Here is an 18215-nt window from a genome sequence, read left to right as displayed (position 1 = left end):
GGTTGTGAAAATGTTACCATATCTTCCTGGATGCCCCAATTCTGCCCTGCTGTTCTGGCCCCTCCCTGGGAACCCGGGACATCCCCGGATTCCTAGCTCATGGCCACACACAGGTCCTGTCCCAGCTTTTCCGATGGGACGGTGTCCCCTGCTATGCTGGTTGTCAAATATTGGGAATGAACATCGGCTGGTTCTCTAGGAAGTGGTATGCAGAGTGTGTGTTTGTGTGTCACTATCTACCTGTCACCGCTGCCCTGTCTCTTGACTGTCCTTGTACTAATCAAGCAAAGACATTTATTGAGCATCTATTGTGTGCCAGGCACTATTCTAGACCCTGAACAAAGCAAAACAAGATCTCAGCTTTCAAGTAGAGTCCTTTATAGGGTTTCCTCCAGACCCACTTCCTTGTCACTCTCACTGTTTCTGCCCCTCCTGGTGACCCCAGCTTTCCCCTCTCTGCCCTGATCCAGGCTGGCAGAGGGCTCATCGGCCCTCCTTGTGTCTTCTCATCTCTTTTTTTAAAAAAAATATTTTTATTGATTTCAGAGAAGAAAGGAAAGAAAGATAGAAACATCAATGATGGGAGGGAAACATTGATCGGCTGCCTCCTGCACGCCCCCAACTGGGGATCGAGCCTGAAACCCGGGCTTGTGCCCTGACCTAAAATCAAACCATGACCTCCTAGTTCATGGATCGACTGATGCTAAACCACGGAGCCACACCAGTGGGCATGTCTTCCTATCTCTTGATGGAAAGCACACCTGTTTACCACCATCCACACCCCAAGGCCCCAGCCTCCCTTTCCAAGGCTAGAGCTTTCTAAAGGAAACTTTTAAGGGGATTCTGGTCCTGAGGCCGAAAACTCATGATCCAGTGTCCCCCACTCCAGACCTGACCCTTCCTTCGTCTCTTGTTTCTTTTTTTTGTTTGTTAATCCTCACCAGAGGATATTTTTTCATGCTTTTCAGAGAAAGTGGGAGGGAGGGAGGAAGGGAGGGAGGGAGGGAGGGAGGAAGAGAGAGAGAGAGAGAGAGAGAGAGAGAGAGAGAGAGAGATCAGATACACATCAACTGGTTACCTCCCACACATGACCCGACCAGGTGTGGGGGGGGAGACCCCACAGCCCAGGTACTTACCTTTTGGTGTGTGGGAAGAGATAGAAACAGCAATGGTAAGAGAGAATCATTGATCGGCTGCCTCCTGCACGCCACCTACTAGGGATTGAGCCTGCAACCCAGAATCAAACCCAAAACCCTTCAGTCTGCAGGCTGACGCTTTTTCCACCGAGCCAAACAGCTAGGGCATGGGCTGTCTCTTATTTCTTGAGTGTCTGCTGTATGCTGGGCCCTGCAGAACTGAGGAGGAGGAACCTGAAGGATGGTCATTCTCTGCTTCACTCTACATTCCTTTTCAGTCATTAGTTGCTCCTTTCATTCTGTTGTTTATTCATTTATTCTTCAGCCAATTAAACAGGTAGAGTCTGTACTGTGTTCTGGGCCCTGTGTGGGGCAGAGCAGTGACCAGTACAGGACACGATTCCTGCCCTCACAGAGCTCCCCCACTGTCTGACAAGGATGGCCCAGAGTGATCAGGGCCAGGATGGGAGAACTGCAGGGGGGCTGTGTGAGCCCAGAGGGTGCATCTGCCCAAGGCTGGTGCTGGGTGAGGCTGGGAGCACAGCAGGAATTGAGACAGACCCAATTCTTGCACCCCTCCTCCCAGCTCCCAGTTATTTACTGGTCTAGGGATGGCTTTCCCATCAGGTAGAAGTGATAAAACATCCACTCATGGAGGGAGGTATTACTGTCCACACACAAAAGTGGGGCACAACCATGCAGAACTGGGGGCTGGGGCCCTGGGTTGAGACATGTCAGATCCTAGTCCCAGCTCTGCCTTCAACCTGTGAGATTCTGGGCAAGTCACTTAGTCTGTCTGTGGGCCTTGCCTAGCCTGGACCCTGACCCAGCCTGGGTGCCAGGTGCTGTCCTTATCTGCATATTGCACATGAAGCTTAGAGAGGGTCATTAACTTGCTCAAGGTCACAGCCAGGAAGTGGCCCAGATGGGATTTGAACCATGCCATTTTTCACCCTCCTGGAGGTTTTCCTCATCCTGAGGACTGATGGTTGACATGTTGACTGGTGATGGCCTGGAGGGATTGATTTCAGTTCATTTTCAGAGGCATTTGATCGGCTTCTTGAGCTGAGTCTGGGCATGAAAAAGTCAGTCCTTTGCTTGTTTGTCTCTGGCCCTTCCTATACTTTCTTCCAACTGTGCCCTGGCTCTCTGCAACTTTTTCTCACCTGCTCTATCTCCTGGCCTCCAGCCTCGATCTACCTGTGCATCTCTGTGTCTCTTTCCTTCTCTCTCTCTCTCTCTCTCTCTCTCTCCCTCTCCCTCTCCCTCTCCCTCTCCCTCTCCTTGTTTTTCTGCCTTCACTGCTCTCTCTCTCTCTCTCTCTCTCTCTCTCACACACACACACACACACACTTTTCCTTTGTTTGTCATCTCTTTCTCTGTCTCTCATTCATTCATTCATTCATTCAACAAATATGTATTGAGTACCTACCATGTGCCAGACTCTTTTCCTAGGCATTGGGGATACAGCTGTGAACAAAACAGACCAAAATTCCTGCCCTCATGGAATGACATCCTCCTGGGGGAGAAAGACCAGATAAACAAATAGCATATACATTGTGCTAGTGTTAAATGCAAGGAAGAACCGTAAAGAAGGAAAGACAGACAGAAAGTGTTGGGGAGTGGTCAGAAAGGCCTCACTGAGAAGGTGACATTTGAGTAAATGTCTGGGAGAAGAGCATTTCGGGCAGAGAGGGCAGCCAGCGGCAGGCCACGGGGTGGGAGTGGCTTGTTCAAGGCGCAGTGAAATTAGATGCTCCCAGCCCCTCCACCAGGCTTCTTGGGCACTTTGCCCTACACTGTGGGCCTGGGGCCTGGGTCCAGTCTGGTCAGTTCACTCAGGCCAAGGGTCTTCCCCTCCTTGCTGGCACACCGGTCCACCCTCCGGTAGCTCCAGCCCCTCTTTTCCCCAGGCCCTGCTCTCTTCACTCTGTTGCACCTCTCTCTCTCTCTCTCTCCTCTACTGCTGCCTCTCTTTCTGTCTCTGGCAATAATACTGCTTCATTTCTTTCCTTTCCTTTTCCTATTTTCTCTCTACCTCGGTCTCTTTCTTTTTGTCTGTAGGTCTCTGTCAACCACCCCCCTGGAGGTCTTTGCTTATTTCTTTGTCTCTGGTCTTGTGTCTATGCGTGTCTCTGTTTACCTCTCTCTAGGCCTTTACAATCTCTCTCTTTCTCTCTCTGAGTCTATCTCTCCCTCTTAATCTCTCTCTAGGTGTCTCTCACTAAGTTTTCTGTTTTCACTGTCTGTATCTGTTTCTTCCTAGATGTCTGTGTGTCTGTCTTTCTCTCTCTGCACCTCTCCACCTCTGTCCCTGTCTCTACCCCACTGATGTTTCTTTGCCTCTTCCCCTATTCCCACCTTGCTGTCTTCTCCTCCTCCTCCTCCTCCTCCTCCTCCTCCTCCTCCTCCTCCTCCTCCTCCCTGCCAAGCCCCATGCCCTCCCTCACAGCCCTACTGCCTGTGCTCCCACTCAGGTTTTCCCCAGTCCCGATCTCCCCATCCTTAGGAGCCAAGAAAACCAACTTCGGGCCCACCAGTGGATGCAGAAGCTACACGACCAACTTGAGCTGCAGCACTTCCTCCGAGACTGCCACGAGGTAGGAATTCCATCGGTGCTGGGCACAGTGACTTCTTTCCTAGGGAGGAAAGTGCTCGGGGGCAGAGGGGCGGTGGGGGTGGGGATGCCCCGTCTAAGTGGGTCGCCAGGCGACGTTCACGCCAAGCCAAGGGAGGCACGCGGAGCCCGGCTTCCGTGCGCATGCTCCGTAGGTTCCTCCCCCGCCAACGCGGGCTTTGGGGAAGGAGGGAGGGATCCCGAGAGCCCCTGGCAACGGTGCGCGCGTCCGCGCATTCCGGTCCCGCGGGATTGTGCGCCGATCTCACCTTTCCTTTCCTCTGGTGATTTGCAAGAAGCGCGCTGCTGCCTGCAGGAGAGAGGAGCGAGAGACTGGAGGGGGTGGGGGGAGCGTGAGTGGACCAGCAGCCCGGAGCGCAACTTCGGGCACAGATGGTCCAGGAACAAGCCTTTGCCCCTTTAAAAGCGTCCAAGAATCAATCTCTGTCCCCTTAGAGATGATCTATACACCCATAAGGATCGCCCCAAATCAGATCCCTTCTCCATTCATTAGAGAAGGTTCAGGAGTCACACTGCTTCCCCCTCCGTCCCCTGCATCCCATAGAAACGTTTTGGATTCTGACCACATTAGAGATGGCCAGAGATGGCCCCATATAGAGATGGCTCCGGCCTCATCCATCTACCTGACCCAGAATCATTGCCCTCCCCCCACATGATGATCCAGTACCTAAGTTTCCCCAACCAAGGGCGGTTCAGGAGCTAGGCCTGATCCCCCCATTGAAGATGATTAAACTGTCTCTCACGTTTGAAACCCCCACTCCCACATAACTGAAGCTTATTAGAGATGAGTCTGGGCCTCAGGAAGCCCACTGGAAATGGATTCAGGAACTCCCGGTCCCTGTCCTTCCCACTGGATATTATTCTGGACTGGAGTTTTATAGATGTTCCACACCCCTCCCCCTCCTCTACCCCTGTGACCGAGGTATCCCGGAGTCTGAGCCCCTTCCCATTAGAAATGGCTCAGGAGCCCATCCCACCCCACCCCATACTCCCCACCTCACGTAGTCCCGACATTTCATTTGGCCCAGCAGTTCCTTCCCCTTCTCATGGTGAGATGGTTCTGGACCAAGTAGCAATCACCTGAGAGGGCACAGAACCCCCACCCCCATGTTCCTCCACCCCCAACTGGGGCCCTGCAAGGAGGCTGGCATGGAGGCAGGCAGGGGGCGCGCGCGGACGGGCGCGCTGCCGCGGTGCGCGGGCGGAGGCGGGGGCGCGCGCCCGCCAGAGCCTCTGTTGCCACCGCTGCCGCCGCCGTTGCAGTGAAGGGGCGAGAGCCCGCCCGCCCGCCCGCCGCAGGGACCCAGCCAACGCCGACGCCGCTTCAGGTCTCGGGGGCGCCGGGCGCGGGGCGCGGGGGCTGGTGCGCGCCCCCGTCGAGGCGGGCGGGGGAGGGGGCTTGGGCGCGTGCTCGCCCTCCGAGCCGCGGGAGGGAGGGGCGCGGGGGCGGGTTGGCGGGACGCCAGGACCCTAACCCTGCGGAGGTACAGGGACGCCAGGAGCTGTCCGCGGTGCTGCTGCGGGCGGGACTGAGAGAACGGGTCCCAAGGGACTGAGGCAGAAACGGGGGGACTTTTAAGGATACTCTTGGGGTAGTGTGGACTTGTCCTGGGGGTTAGGGAGGTCTCAACCTCTCTAAGGTGCTCTCCTTTGGGTAATGGGGAATCGGAGATTTTTCCTGAGGTTGGGAGACTCACCCTTTTGGGGTTTTTTCCCCTAGGATCTTTCGGGATCTGTATTAGCCTTAGATGATGGGGCACATCACATTTGCGGAGGTCTGCCTTGGACGATGATGGTCTTGGACTTGCTCTGGCTTTGAGAGGCTCTGGTTTGGGGGGCTTTCCCCAGGTTGTTGGGGACTGTCTTTGCCCTTGGTGATGGGGTCAATCACTTTTGGTTGCTTTACCTTGATGACAGAGTACCATATCCTTCAGAGGCTGTCCTCACTGTGATCTGTGCCTCCATTGGCAAACTCTTACCTTGTGTGGGAACCGATGAATTGAGTCAGGGTTTCCGCCTTTGCCTTGGCTCTAGTGTATGTGTGTGTCTGAGGCTGTCCAGGACCCCTGGGGAGCATATGCTCTGGGGACGAGGAGTGGGGTTTGGCCAGTTGGGGATTTGTCCTTGGCTATGACTGCATTTGCCTCCTGGGACCGCTGAGCTAGAGTCCATGTTTTTTTGGTGGTTTTTTTTTTTTTTTTTGGCAGGAGGGAGGAGGAGGAGGATCTTGTGACTGGGGGGAGGTGGAGAAAAAGGAGGAGCAAACATTCTCAGGTGCCAGGTTTGGTCATCAGTGGGGAGGTTGGGGCTTAGGGCACAAGTCTTATTTGGGGGCTCAGAAAGCACCCCTGTGATTGGTCCTGCTCGGGTAGTGAGAGGGGCCCGCTCAGTGCTTGCATTTTGAATGACTGGTTTTGTTGGTGAGTGGGGAGACTAGAACTGCCGTTAGTTAGGGAGGGAGCTGTCTGGGGAGGTTCTATCTAGTCCATGTTGGGGAGTCTGAGCCTAGCTTTTAGGGTAGATTCATTTGGGGAGCTAGTAGGCAACCCTGTGGCTTGCATTGGGGGTTGACTTTGGTAGGGGGCTAGGACTGGTCATGATTTGGGAGAACTGTGGTCTCGGATTGGATCCTCATGGCCGGATTTAAGGAGTCCTGTGGGCTCATTAAGGAGGCTGGATATGAGCTGTGGGGGATGGGTCTACCCCGGATTGGAGGGCTAGTTTGGAGGGAACTGGACTTGGCACCAGTTGGGAGATTGTTTAGGGATTCAGCTGGTCATATTGGGGCGCAGGGGGGGGCTGGAGCGAGGTATGGAGGCTTCATTTGATACCCTGAGGAGTGGGTTGGGATCTTGAATTGGTCCTTATTGGAGGTGGCTGAGACTGAATCAAAGGGTCTAAATGTTGCTGTTGGGGGGGGGGCTATGGGGGCTGAATTGAAAATGAGCTAAATTAGATGGGAGGACTTGGGCATGAGTGGGACAAGGCTGACTGGCTCAGGAGCCCTGCCTTGGGGCTTAGGACTTATGGGAAGGGCTGCCCTGAGGACAAGGGGGATAGGAATGGGGCATTCTGGCGACCCTTTCATCCCCCCTCCCTCCCACCCCCGCCACACACATACATATAGAAGCCTCACTTGCAAAAACTTTCCATCCCTTCCTCCCCTGCCCCAAACCTAGCAGTCCTGGCCCTCAACTTGGGACTTCTGGAGGGGATGAGAATTATGCCAGGTTGGGAGAACCAACTGAGCCCCTCCTCCTGTCCACAGCTGGATGGCTGGATCCTTGAGAAGATGCTGATGGCTCGCGATGGCACACGGGAAGATGGTCACAAGCTGCATAAGAGATGGCTCCGGCACCAGGCATTCATGGCCGAGCTGGCTCAGAATAAGGAGTGGCTGGAGAAGATCGAGAGGGTGAGGATGCAGAAGGTCCCTCTTCCTGTGCCAGGCGCCAACGGCCTCCAGGGAACCCACTTCTCACCACCAGCCTGCTGCTGTCACACCTGTGAACTGGTTCAGCTCATTGCCATGTTTGCTTCTAGCTATGTGGCCTTGAGCAATTCATGTAACCGCTTTGAACCTCAATTGCCCATTTGTAAAATGGCAGCTTCTCTTCTGAATGGCGCCCATACCCTCCTAGCGTTTAAATATTGGGGAGGGCAAAAGTAGGTTTACATTTGTTCCTAGGGAAAAAGACATGCAGGTTATGGTTGCTACGATAGCTTTATTTACCTAGAAGATAAATCATAATTGATACAAAATAATAACAATAACAAGACAAATAATATAAATAAATAATAAAATAATGAATAAAGAAATAATAATACAAGAAGAAAAACCATGTACTCACAGCTATAAGCCTACTTTTGCCCACCCCTGTGTTTCCCCTTTCCTGCAGCCTCCCCCAGCAGGCTTCCTTCCACACCTTTTGGAGCATCTAGGATAGAGCATCAAGTAGACAGGCTGGAGCAGCCCTAGGGAGCTAGGGTTGAAGTGGACTTTGCATTCCTACAACCCTGGGTTCTAACTGTGTCTGTGTGTGCCTGTTACCAGCTGTGTGCTGGGGAATTGTGTCAATCTCTTTGAGCCTCAGTTGGCTCTGCTTTAAAATTTAAAAAATAATGAATATCGCTACTTCTCTGGGCTCTTGTGCACATAAAGTGCTTAACACAAAGCCAGGCACCCAGGAGCTGTAATTGCTCTGGTATTGTTATTTTTAATATGCTCTAGGCCAGTGGTCTGCAAACTCATTAGTCAACAGAGCCAAATATCAACAGTACAACGATTGAAATTTCTTTTGAGAGCCAAATTTTTTAAACTTAAACTATCTAGGTAGGTACATTGTTATTAACTTAATTAGGGTACTCCTAAGGTTTAGGAAGAGCCACACTCAAGGTGCCAAAGAGCCGAATGTGGCTTGCGAGCCGCAGTTTGCCAACCACGGCTCTAGGACAACATATATTGGAGTTTGACTTCAGTCTTGGTGGGACCCAGGCAGATTTTTGCTCTAAGGCTCAACCCCCAAAACTGCCCCCTACTCTGGCTGAACCCCTAGACCTGCAGCCCTGGATATCCCCACTCTTCTGACTCAAACGGAGACACCCACGTGGGCCTTAAACTCTTAAGTGTCCATAGGTGCCCCCTAAATGGTGGCACATGGCAAAGCCACTCTTCTTGACTTTGAGTTTAATGGAAGTTCTCTCTCTCTCTCTCTCTCTCTCTCTCTCTCTCTCTCTCGTCTTTTTTATGGCCCTCTACCCATGTTTCTGAACTTAATGGGAATGTCTGTGTGGCTATCACTTTATGACTGTCTGTCTGCTCCCATGTCTCTGCCTCTCTGTCTCCCTCCCCACACTTCTGTCTATCTGCCTGTCTGTCTTTCTCCTTGTCTCTCTTCCCACAACTTGGCTTCTTTAATCCCTTCACCTATCTCTACATCCACCCCTCATGTCTGTGTCTGTGTGTCTCCAACTCCTTCCCGCTCTCTCCACATCTCTCCCTGCATCCCGTCCTGTTGCCCCCATATTTTCCTGTCCCTTCCCACCATCCACCCCTCCCCCTCACTTCCTGACTCCTACTGTCTGGGGCAGGAGGGCCAGCAGCTGATGCAGGAGAAGCCAGAGCTGGCAGCCTCCGTGCGGAAGAAGCTGGGCGAGATCCGGCAGTGCTGGGCCGAGCTGGAGAGCACCACCCAGGCCAAGGCTCGGCAGCTCTTCGAGGCCAGCAAAGCTGACCAGCTGGTGCAGAGCTTTGCTGAGCTGGACAAGAAGCTCCTTCACATGGAAAGCCAGCTGCAAGACGTGGACCCTGGGGGGGACCTGGCCACCGTCAACAGCCAGCTGAAGAAGCTGCAGGTATGGCCTGGCTGACCCGGTGGGGGCTTTCTGTGCCACAGTGGGGCCTGAGCCGGGTTAGACTTTGCTCAAGGTATTTCAAACAGAGGGGATTTAAGACAGGGACTTCTTTCAAATATGATAGAAGAACTGGAAACAGAAAGGGAATACTGGGGCAATCCAGCTGGTAGTAAGTGTTGGAAGCAGCTAGAACCCCTAGGGCACGGAGTACAAAGGGGAGAGAAAGGATTCAGAGCCAAGAAGCAGTGGGTGAATAACTGGTACACTGAGGGTTTCACAAGACCCTGACACCCGCTTCCTGGATCGAGAAACCAAGGCCCAGAGGGAGGGGACCGGCTGTGCACAGAGTAATAATGACATCTGTGTAGTGCTTCCTCTCCCAGTCTCCCAGCTGAGCTCAGAGCTCTCGCTGACACCTCCCACCAACCCTAAGAGATTGGTATTAGCATATCCCCCATTTTACCAATGGGGAAACAAGCACAGACGGTAGAGCACCAGGCCCAAGGACACAGCTGGCCAGGGTCTTCCCTGCCAAATGGGGGCTCTTAGAGAACAGGCACAGCTGGTGGACGCTCAGTATCTGACCACGTGACGTAAGTGGCAGGAGGTGCAACTGTAGGTGTTGCATCTCACCTCCAAGGTGTGCCAGCTCCTGCCTTTGCATGCCAGGAACTATGCCTGGCCATGACTGAAGAGAAACGGAGGCTCTGGGAAGTGAACTTACTGGCCCAGGGTAGCAAGTGGCAGAGGCTGGATTAAACCCAGGTCCCTATAGCCTTCACACTCCTTAGGATCCACCTTCTGCATGGTTATGCTTATGAAGTGCTTGGCATAGGGTCTGGCAGAAAAAGTTGACTCAAAATAAAAGTGTAATGATGCCAATTAGTATGTAATTATTTATCTATGCAGCAAATCAACATATTGAGGACCTACTGTATCCAGATGCTTTTCTAGGTGCTGGAATACAGCAGCAGGCAAAACTGACAAAAATCACTGCCCTCATGGGGCTCACAATCTGGTGGGGGAGACAGGCAAAGGAGCAAAGAGACAACATCTGAATACGGTGCTAGTGGTGTCATTGATTTATATGCACCAGTGGGTCTCAAATACCTTGGTCTCCAGGACACCGCTACTTCCCATAAGTCATTGAGATCCCCAAAGAGCTTTTGTTTGTATGGATTATACCTATTTGATATTTACTACATTAAAAATTAAAACAGATATACTTAAATTATTGATTTATTTAAAAATAGCAATGATAAACCCAAAAGCATTAACCCAAAAGTCTTCTTTTAAGAAGAATAACTAGCCCTAGTTGGTTTGGCTCAGTGGATAGAGCATCAGCCTGCAGACTGAAGGGTCCCAGGTTCGATTCTGGTTAAGGGCAGATAGCTGGGTTGCGGGCTCAATCCCCAGTAGGGGGCATGCAGGAGGCAGCCAATCAATAATTTTCTCTCATCATTGATGTTTCTATCTCTCCCTCTCCTCTGAAATCAATAAAAAATATTTTTTTTAAAAAGAGAATAACTATATTTTCAAAACAAAAGAAAATGTAGTCAGAAGACTGGCATTGCTTTCAGTGCTGCAACTCTCTTTTGTGTCCTGCTTAATAGAAGCACTGGATTGTCACCTGTGCTGCATTCATTCTGCTCTAGGGGCCCGGGCCGCACGGGCCTGCAAAACCTGGTTCTACACTTGGGAGAGAATGATGAAGGCAAATTACACCTTAGTATTTTAATTAAAAGAGTTGTTACCTTGCAGACCTCTTAAAAGGATCTCGGGGTCCTCAGGAGTCCCCAGAGCACACTGTGAGAACCTCTGATGTACTTCCATGCCAGGCACGGATACCCCTTCCTCCCCAGCAGCCCTATCAGGGAAGGGCTGTCCATGGCCATTCAGGGCCGTGCTTAGTTCTCGTCCACCCTCTTCCCTTGATACTCCCAGACCACAGCAGGGAAGGTGACCCTCTCACTGGCCCCTGAAAAATTGATCATTGCCTGAGCTGGACTCCATGGGCTGGACAGGCAGTGGACACATGGGGATGACTCAGCCCCAAGTCTGCTCTGAGGGATCGCCCAGAATATCGGCAGAGACAAGTGGTGGCTAGACGGTCAGACAGTGGAGGGAGCTGGCAGTACCAGCAGCCAGGGGCCGAGTGAGAAAAGTGTGGGGAGGGAGGGAGGCAGACAGACTTGGGTTCAAATCCCAGCCAGGGCACATGTTCCATCCCGCTCTGAGCCTCTGTCATCACGTCCAGGCAGACTACATCAGGGCCTCCCAGAGCAGGGAGGTTGTGCACTGAAATGGCACCTGGAATGTGGTGAACTCCCAAGAAATGGGGGTCTGTGACTGTCAGGTTCCCAACCTGGAACAGAGGCGTGCTCCACTGAGGTCAATTTGAGGAGGGTCCTGACAGGGGTCTTGACAAATGTGTGGGCAGGGAATGGGGAGGCCACAGAGAGGGTGAGCAGGGTGGGGTTCAAGCTGGAGACCTTACCTCCCCTGAAGAGGCCAGGGGAGGAAAGGGAGGGAAGAGCCAAGCGGGAGCTGGGGCCCTTGGCCAGGAATGGCAGCCAGCCCTTGGCACTGCTGCAGGGAGAAGCCGGAAAATGATATCCCAGCTTCTCTCTGCTCTCTCCATGCATCTCCTGCTTGTGCCCCATAGCCCAACCACGGCCTCCTTCATGGGTGCATGCACTCCCACAGGGTCCCACACCTGGTTAAATGCTTGCTGTCGCTGTCTTAAAGTTCTGAATGGTGTTTGAACTAGGGGCCTTGCATTTTCATTTTGCACTGGGCCCCACCACACCTGGAAGCCAGAGGGTAGGGTGCATACAGCTCAGCCTCCTGGGGCACAGAGCAGGGTGGAGAAGCTTGCTGGTGGGTCGGGAGTGGCAAACGAAGACAGCCAGCCCAGCAGCAACTATTCCTGGGGGGATGAGTGGCCTCACCATGGTGACTAACTCTTCCCAGGCCGCTTACTGTGGTGGGTAAGGGCACAGGCTCAGGACTCAGGCAGATCTGGGTTTAGGACACTTACCAGCTGTGTGATGTTAGGCCAGTGGCTTTGCCTCTTGCTCTGAGCCTCAAGTGCCTCCTCTGTGCCATGGGCGGACCCCACTGCTGAGCCACTCCTTGACAGCAGGACTATGGAGGCAGCACAGCATCACGGTCGAGGCCATGGATGCTGGAGCTCGGCCACCTGGTGAGGAGCCCTCGCTCTGTGACTTACCCTGGGAATTACTTCTCTGTGCCTCAGTGTGTTCTTCAGTAAAATGGGCATGATAGCAGTACTGACCTTCTGTGGACATTATGAAGATTACGAGACACCATGCAGACAGTGGTTTCAGGATTGCTGACCCAACAAATCTAGGATTCAATATTTGTTTACCGGCTTTTACATTTTAATTGTCTTCAACCAGAGGAGATATCACTATACCGTGTTCAGAAGTTATTGGGGTTAGTTATTTCTTCATCTTCACAGTGGTTATATTATTATGTGAAGGAGTTGTTTCATTTGTTTCTGTTTTATTCCCTGCGGGCATTTCCCCTGTCTGTACAGCTTTTTGCAAATGTATTTGGGGGGTGATAATATGAAGCATTAATATAGTGCCCAAAGTTAGAACCATCTTCAGTTCACTTAATCTTCCCAAACTGCCTGCTCAAGTGGTGCTAACCAGGAGCTCCTGCTTCCTTCCAGCTCACCCATGCCTGGTGTCAGACCTCTTAGATTTTTCCCATTCTCAAGGACAGGAAGCATCTCACTGTGGTGTTTGCATTTGCATTTTGGGGGGGAACTGGTGAGCGTGGGCATCCTTGTCTCTCTTTTTGGCCATTCAGTTTTCAGAGGAAGGATTTGGGGCCTCCTAGCCAGCTCTTCCCTACCCATGGGGTGCAGTTAGCCCCACCAAGCCCTGGAGACCGTGAAGTGGGGTCCCCATTGTTTAAGGGCGAGCCGGAGACAAAGGGGGGTGGGGGAGTGGAGGTGGTAGGAGGCGCGCTCCAGGTCCCAGAGCCTTGGGCGCTGGCGTCAGCAGAGGACGCCTGGCCTTTTTCCCCCAGCAGAGGGAGCCTGAGCTCGAGGCAGGAGTGACTCAGGGGCCAAGGGCCCCAGATGGAGCCCAGCTGGGCCTCAGGAGTTGCCGCTGGGTAGGGGAGGGGCCTCCCAAAGAACGTTGTCCCCTGGGGCCCTCTGGAGAGCACAAATACTGGGCTTATACAGGAGGGAGAGGGTGGCCCAGCTGGACACATATCCTGGCTGCTCCACCGCTCAGGCTACAGGGCCAGGCTGGGCTGGGGAGGTACTGGCTCCCGCTGGAGAGGGTGGATGTGTGAATGATCCGTCTCCCCCTCGGCCTTTCTCTGGGCTCGGTTCCCTCTCTTCCCTCTCTTCCCTCTCTCCCTCCCTCTCTCCTTCTCTCCCTCCCTCCCTCTCTCCCTCTCTCCCTCCCTCTCTCCCTAGCTCCCTCTCTCCCTCCCTCCAGCTCCCTCTCTCTCTCCCTCCCTCCCTCCCTCTCTCCAGCTTCCTCTCTCCCTCTCTCCCTCTCTCATTCATCCCCCTCTCTCCCTCTCTCCCTCCCTCTCTCCCTAGCTCCCTCTCTCCCTCTCTCCAGCTCCCTCTCTCTCTCCCTCCCTCCCTCCCTCCCTCCCTCTCTCCAGCTTCCTCTCTCCCTCTCTCCTTCTCTCATTCATCCCCTCTCTCCCTCTCCCTCTGTCTTGCTCTCTCAGTTCTTCTGTGGCTGCTTCTCTCTGTTTCTGTCTCTCCCATCTCGATCTCTCCCCCCCCCCCCCCCCCCGCCCCCATCTCTCTTATCACTGTGTCCTCCCCATGTGCCCACCTCAGCCGCTGCAGCAGACCCCACCTCCCAGGTCTAGGCCATGTGACCCAGAGTCCTCTCTCAGCACCTCCTGCCCAACTGTCCTTCTGGCTGAGGGGCCAGATGGTGGCATCCCAAGCTCCCACTTTCCAGTCCTCAGGGGCCTGGCCAGCTGGTCTGGCTCAGCCACTGGCTCCTGCTTTGGGGGGAAACACTGACCTCCTGCCATCTGAGGGTCCAGCCAGGGAAATACGCTGGAGGCTTTGCAGCTGCTGGGCTGAGTCCCTGGGGGCTCTTTACCACCCTCCACCCTAAGTATGGCTCCTTCTCTAGCCGGTTTTCATTTTTGTGCCACATTTCTTCATCTAGCTCAGCATGGCCGAGGGTTAGCATGTCAAACTCGCAGCTGGCCGGCAGACGGCATGCCTCCTTTGGCATGCGGCCTGCTGGCCTCAAGTTTGACATGCTTGGCCTCGGCCCTAGGGGAACAGGCCAGGTTCGGGAGCGCCACAGTCCCTTCCACTACCATGTGGCCAAGGGCACGTGACTTCACTTTTGTGAGCCTCAAGGTCCCCACTTACAAAGAAGCAGAGAGACGGAGAACCACTAGGATTTCGTGGTCACAGAATCCTGGGATCAAATTTTGGCTCTGGCAGTTTTTACTCGGGACCAGGGACTGCTCCTCTGTGAGCCTCAGTTTCCCTCTCTGGTAAATGGGAAGGCAGCAAGGTAGATCTGAGTAGGAATCAGGTTGATCTGGGGTCAGGACTGACTGTGTCACTACCAGCCGGCGCCTCAGGCTTTTTTGGAAATGGCTTTTCTTCTGAGCTTCTTCCTCCTCCTCCTCCTCCTCCTCCTCTTCCTCCTCCTCCTCCTCTTCTTCTTCTTCTGTCTTAAATTTTTTTCTTTTTTATAAAGCTGATATCTGATTCCATACCATAAAGTGCACACTTTTAAAGTGAGCAGTTCAGTAGTTTTTAGTGCATTTGCAAAGCTGAGCAACTCTCACCACTAATTCCAGAATATTTTCATCACCCCATAAAGAATCCCTGTGCCCATCAGCTCCCTCTGCTGATCTACTTTCTGCCTCCAGACACTGTCCATTTTGCACATTTCACATAAGTGGAGACATACAACATGTGGTGCCTTGTGTCTGTCTTCTTTCACTTAACAGTGTTTTCAAAAGCCATCCATGTTGTGGGGTGTATCAGTACTTCATGGCTCCTCTGGTTTTAATGTTTAAAGCTAGTTTAATTTTTTTAATGTTAATCTTTAATGCTACCCAGCTAAGAGAAGCACAACAGCAGGGTGACTAGTCAAACAAAGTCAACACACATTTGCAGAGACCTACTCTGTGTAGGCACAGTGCCAGGCTCTGGGATCCAACCGTGAACAAAACCATCGTCCCCTCCCTGCCTTCCTGACCTCATACCCTGTTGTGAGAAATACATGAGCTGTTCCTTGTCTAGTGCTTAGAGCAGGGCCTGGCATGGGGCGAGCATCAGGATGTGTTACCTGTTACTGCTGTCACGGTAAGAACTTCAGGCAGAAGGGTGAAAAGGAAAAAGTCTTCCTTCCCCTCCACACACACAATCGCACTCTCCAGGGGTGTAACTGCTCTCAACAGTTTCTTCTCTATCCTCCCAGAAGTATTCTATTCACACGCACATACTTATGGCACACACACCATGCTAAAGCTTGCCTTTTCACTTGACAGAATTCCCTCGGTATCCTTTCTGGTCACAAAATCGATGGGTATACCATCCTTTTAAACTGTTGCATGGTATTCCATGGGCCAGTTGGGCAGTCTGTCTTCAACCAGCCTTCTGTTGAGAGATCTTTGGGCTGTTCCCAATCTGCTAGCATTAATCGTACTGCAACAGACATCTCTGTCTGTACGTATTTGAGCCCATGTGCAAGTGTTCCTGGAGAAAATGGTCCTTAAAGTGACACTCCTGGGCCAAAAGGTACATGCATTAAAGGTGGCTATTGCTAAATACCCTCCTGAAAAGGCAGTGGGGACACCTGCAGTGTGGCTAGCAGCATCCATCTTCCCTGCAGTCACCACCATTAGGTTTTGTCAAGATTTTTCATTTCTGCTAATCTGGGAAGTGACAGATAACTGTCCTGTAGTTATTTTAATTTGCTTTGCCCTGAACATTGAAGGAGGCTGGCCATCTTTTTGTGTGTATAATGACCAGTGTGCTTCTGCATTCTTTGCCAATGTTTGCAGGAAAGGATATACATTAAATGGGTGTTCAAAATACGTGGCATGTTCGTAGAAGTAGGAAAGTGTCAGTGTCTGGAATCATTCCATCGTAGGTCATAGGGTCACTTGCTGGAGGTTGTGGGTGGGTTTTCATTTAATGGGAAGTGGAACTTATAACGTTAACATTTCAGGCTGTATTAAGAGTTTCCTGAATTCTCATTTTCATTTTCCTAGCAAAAAAGGTTTTTGGGGTTACTATTTTATTTTTCTTTGATTTCTGTAGCTTATGATTAAGCCTTTTAAAAATTTCCATCTTAGATGGCTTTGACTTGTTATAGTTTGATTTTCACTCATTTTTATGACCCTTACAGAATATGAACTGTATCAGCTGGGACTCTTTGTGGTACAGTTCATAGGACTTAAATGCAAATTGACTTAGGCTAAGAAGGGATATGTTGGCTCCCGTACTGAAAGATTCAGAAGGTATGCAGCTTCTGGCATGGCTGGGTCAGTTACTCAAATTATGTCCTCAGGCATCTCTGTTTCAACTTCTGCACCCTGCTTCCCTCTGTGTTGACCTTATTGTTGGGAGCCTGTTTCCCCGTAGTGGCAAGATGGCCCGCAGTATGGCAGGTCTACATTCTATCAGCTCAGGAACCCCGTGGGAAAGAGAGCACCCCTTCTGAGCTCACACACTTTTCCAACAAAAGTGGAAAGAGTTTTCATTGGCCAGTTTTAGGTCACATGCCATCTTTTACCCAACCCTGTGGCCATGGTGATTCAGTATTCTCATTGGCAGGCCTGAGTCACATGACCATTCTTGGACCCACTGGATTTCATCAGCTCTTCTGGAAGCCAGAAGGGTTTTCATTGGCCCAGCATAGGTCGCATAACCCAATCCCATGGCCAGGGTGATTTCAGTGTTCTGGTTGGCCAGGCTTGGGTCATGTGGCCACCCTTGGCCCTGTAGGTTTTATTAGTTGCCCAAGAAGCTCAGGACCTGAGAGTGGGATTTGAGGTGCTGGGAAGGAAGGAAGGGATGGGTGTTGAGTAGGCAAAACCAACAGCTCTGCACTAAAGAACCTTAGAACAAAAACCTTGACGTGGTTCTTAAGTTTTAAGCTCTGGCTTACAGTCTTTTGCCCTAATCTGTTACCACTTAATTCATTGTTATTTTGTTTTCTTTTCTAGCTTCCCCCCATCTGTTTAGAATCACACAACTCATATGTGCATAATACTTTGAGTAAAAGATCTTTCTAAACTATAAGTCTTCAATGAAACAAAGCCTCCCTTCAGTATACCTCCCAGTCTCACACCCCAAAGAGAACCTCAATTATTATTTGGTGTGCACCCTTCTTGACCTCTTTCTGGCATTTACAAATTTACCTATGTGGATTTTTAATGTTTTTATTTTGTTTTTTTCTTGTTTAATTTACAAATTTAAATAAATACATTTTATGTTTGAGACATCAAAAAACTGCCTTAGCCGGTTTGGCTCAGTGCATAGAGCATCAGCCTGCAGACTGAAGGGTCCCAGGTTCGATTCCAGTCAAGGTCCCATACCTTGGTTGCAGGCTTGATCCCAGCCCTGGTCAGGGCATGTGTGGGAGGCAACCAATCCATGTGTATCTCTCACATAGAAGTTTGTCTCTCTAAAAATCAATGGAAAAAATATACTCGGGTGAATATTAACAACAACAACAAAAACACATATAGCCCTGGTCAGGTGCTCAGTTGATTGGAGCGTTGTCCCATACACCAAAAGGTTGTGGGTTCGATTCCACTCAGGGTACATTCCTAGTTTTTGGGTTCCATCCCCAGTCAGGGCACTTACAGGAGGCAACCAATCAATGTTTCTTACATCGATGTTTCTCTAAAATCTCTTCCTTCCCCCCCTCTCTCCCTTCCTCTCTCTCTCTCTCTCTCTCTCTCTCTCTCTCTCTCTCTCTCTCTCTCTCATCAATAAACATATCCCTGGGTAAGAATGAAGGGGAAAAACATATAAAAACCCTATGTGAGAAGTCTCTACTTCATCTTCATTCCCATTCACTACATTCCCA

General features: G+C 51.5%; 1 protein-coding gene and 1 long non-coding RNA gene across 4 annotated transcripts in view; one reads left to right on the top strand and one right to left on the bottom strand.

Moving 5' to 3' along the window:
- SPTBN4 (spectrin beta, non-erythrocytic 4) overlaps positions 1 to 18215 on the top strand; it is a 79402-nt gene that overhangs the window by 40536 nt on the left and 20651 nt on the right. For 2 of the 3 annotated variants that reach the window (XM_070399019.1, XM_070399018.1), the window contains exons 18-20: positions 3646 to 3736; positions 7043 to 7189; positions 8866 to 9129. In XM_070399019.1, the coding sequence (XP_070255120.1) occupies positions 3646 to 3736; positions 7043 to 7189; positions 8866 to 9129 (502 nt within the window). Of the gene's footprint in view, positions 1 to 3645; positions 3737 to 5036; positions 5103 to 7042; positions 7190 to 8865; positions 9130 to 18215 lie in introns of those variants that run through there. The other variant, XM_070399020.1, reaches the window with a different exon arrangement.
- LOC138997146 (uncharacterized) lies at positions 396 to 2813 on the bottom strand. Its single transcript, XR_011468907.1, has 3 exons — positions 2569 to 2813; positions 1137 to 1227; positions 396 to 960 (listed from the first exon to the last, which is right to left on the bottom strand). It is a non-coding gene; the product is annotated as an uncharacterized lncRNA (long non-coding RNA).

This window comes from Myotis yumanensis, unplaced genomic scaffold, assembly GCF_028538775.1.
Source record: "Myotis yumanensis isolate MYYU_CA2020_CCGP unplaced genomic scaffold, mMyoYum1.0.hap1 SCAF_18, whole genome shotgun sequence".
Classification (NCBI taxonomy): Eukaryota; Metazoa; Chordata; class Mammalia; order Chiroptera; family Vespertilionidae; genus Myotis; species Myotis yumanensis.
This window is presented reverse-complemented; position numbering and strand designations above follow the sequence as displayed.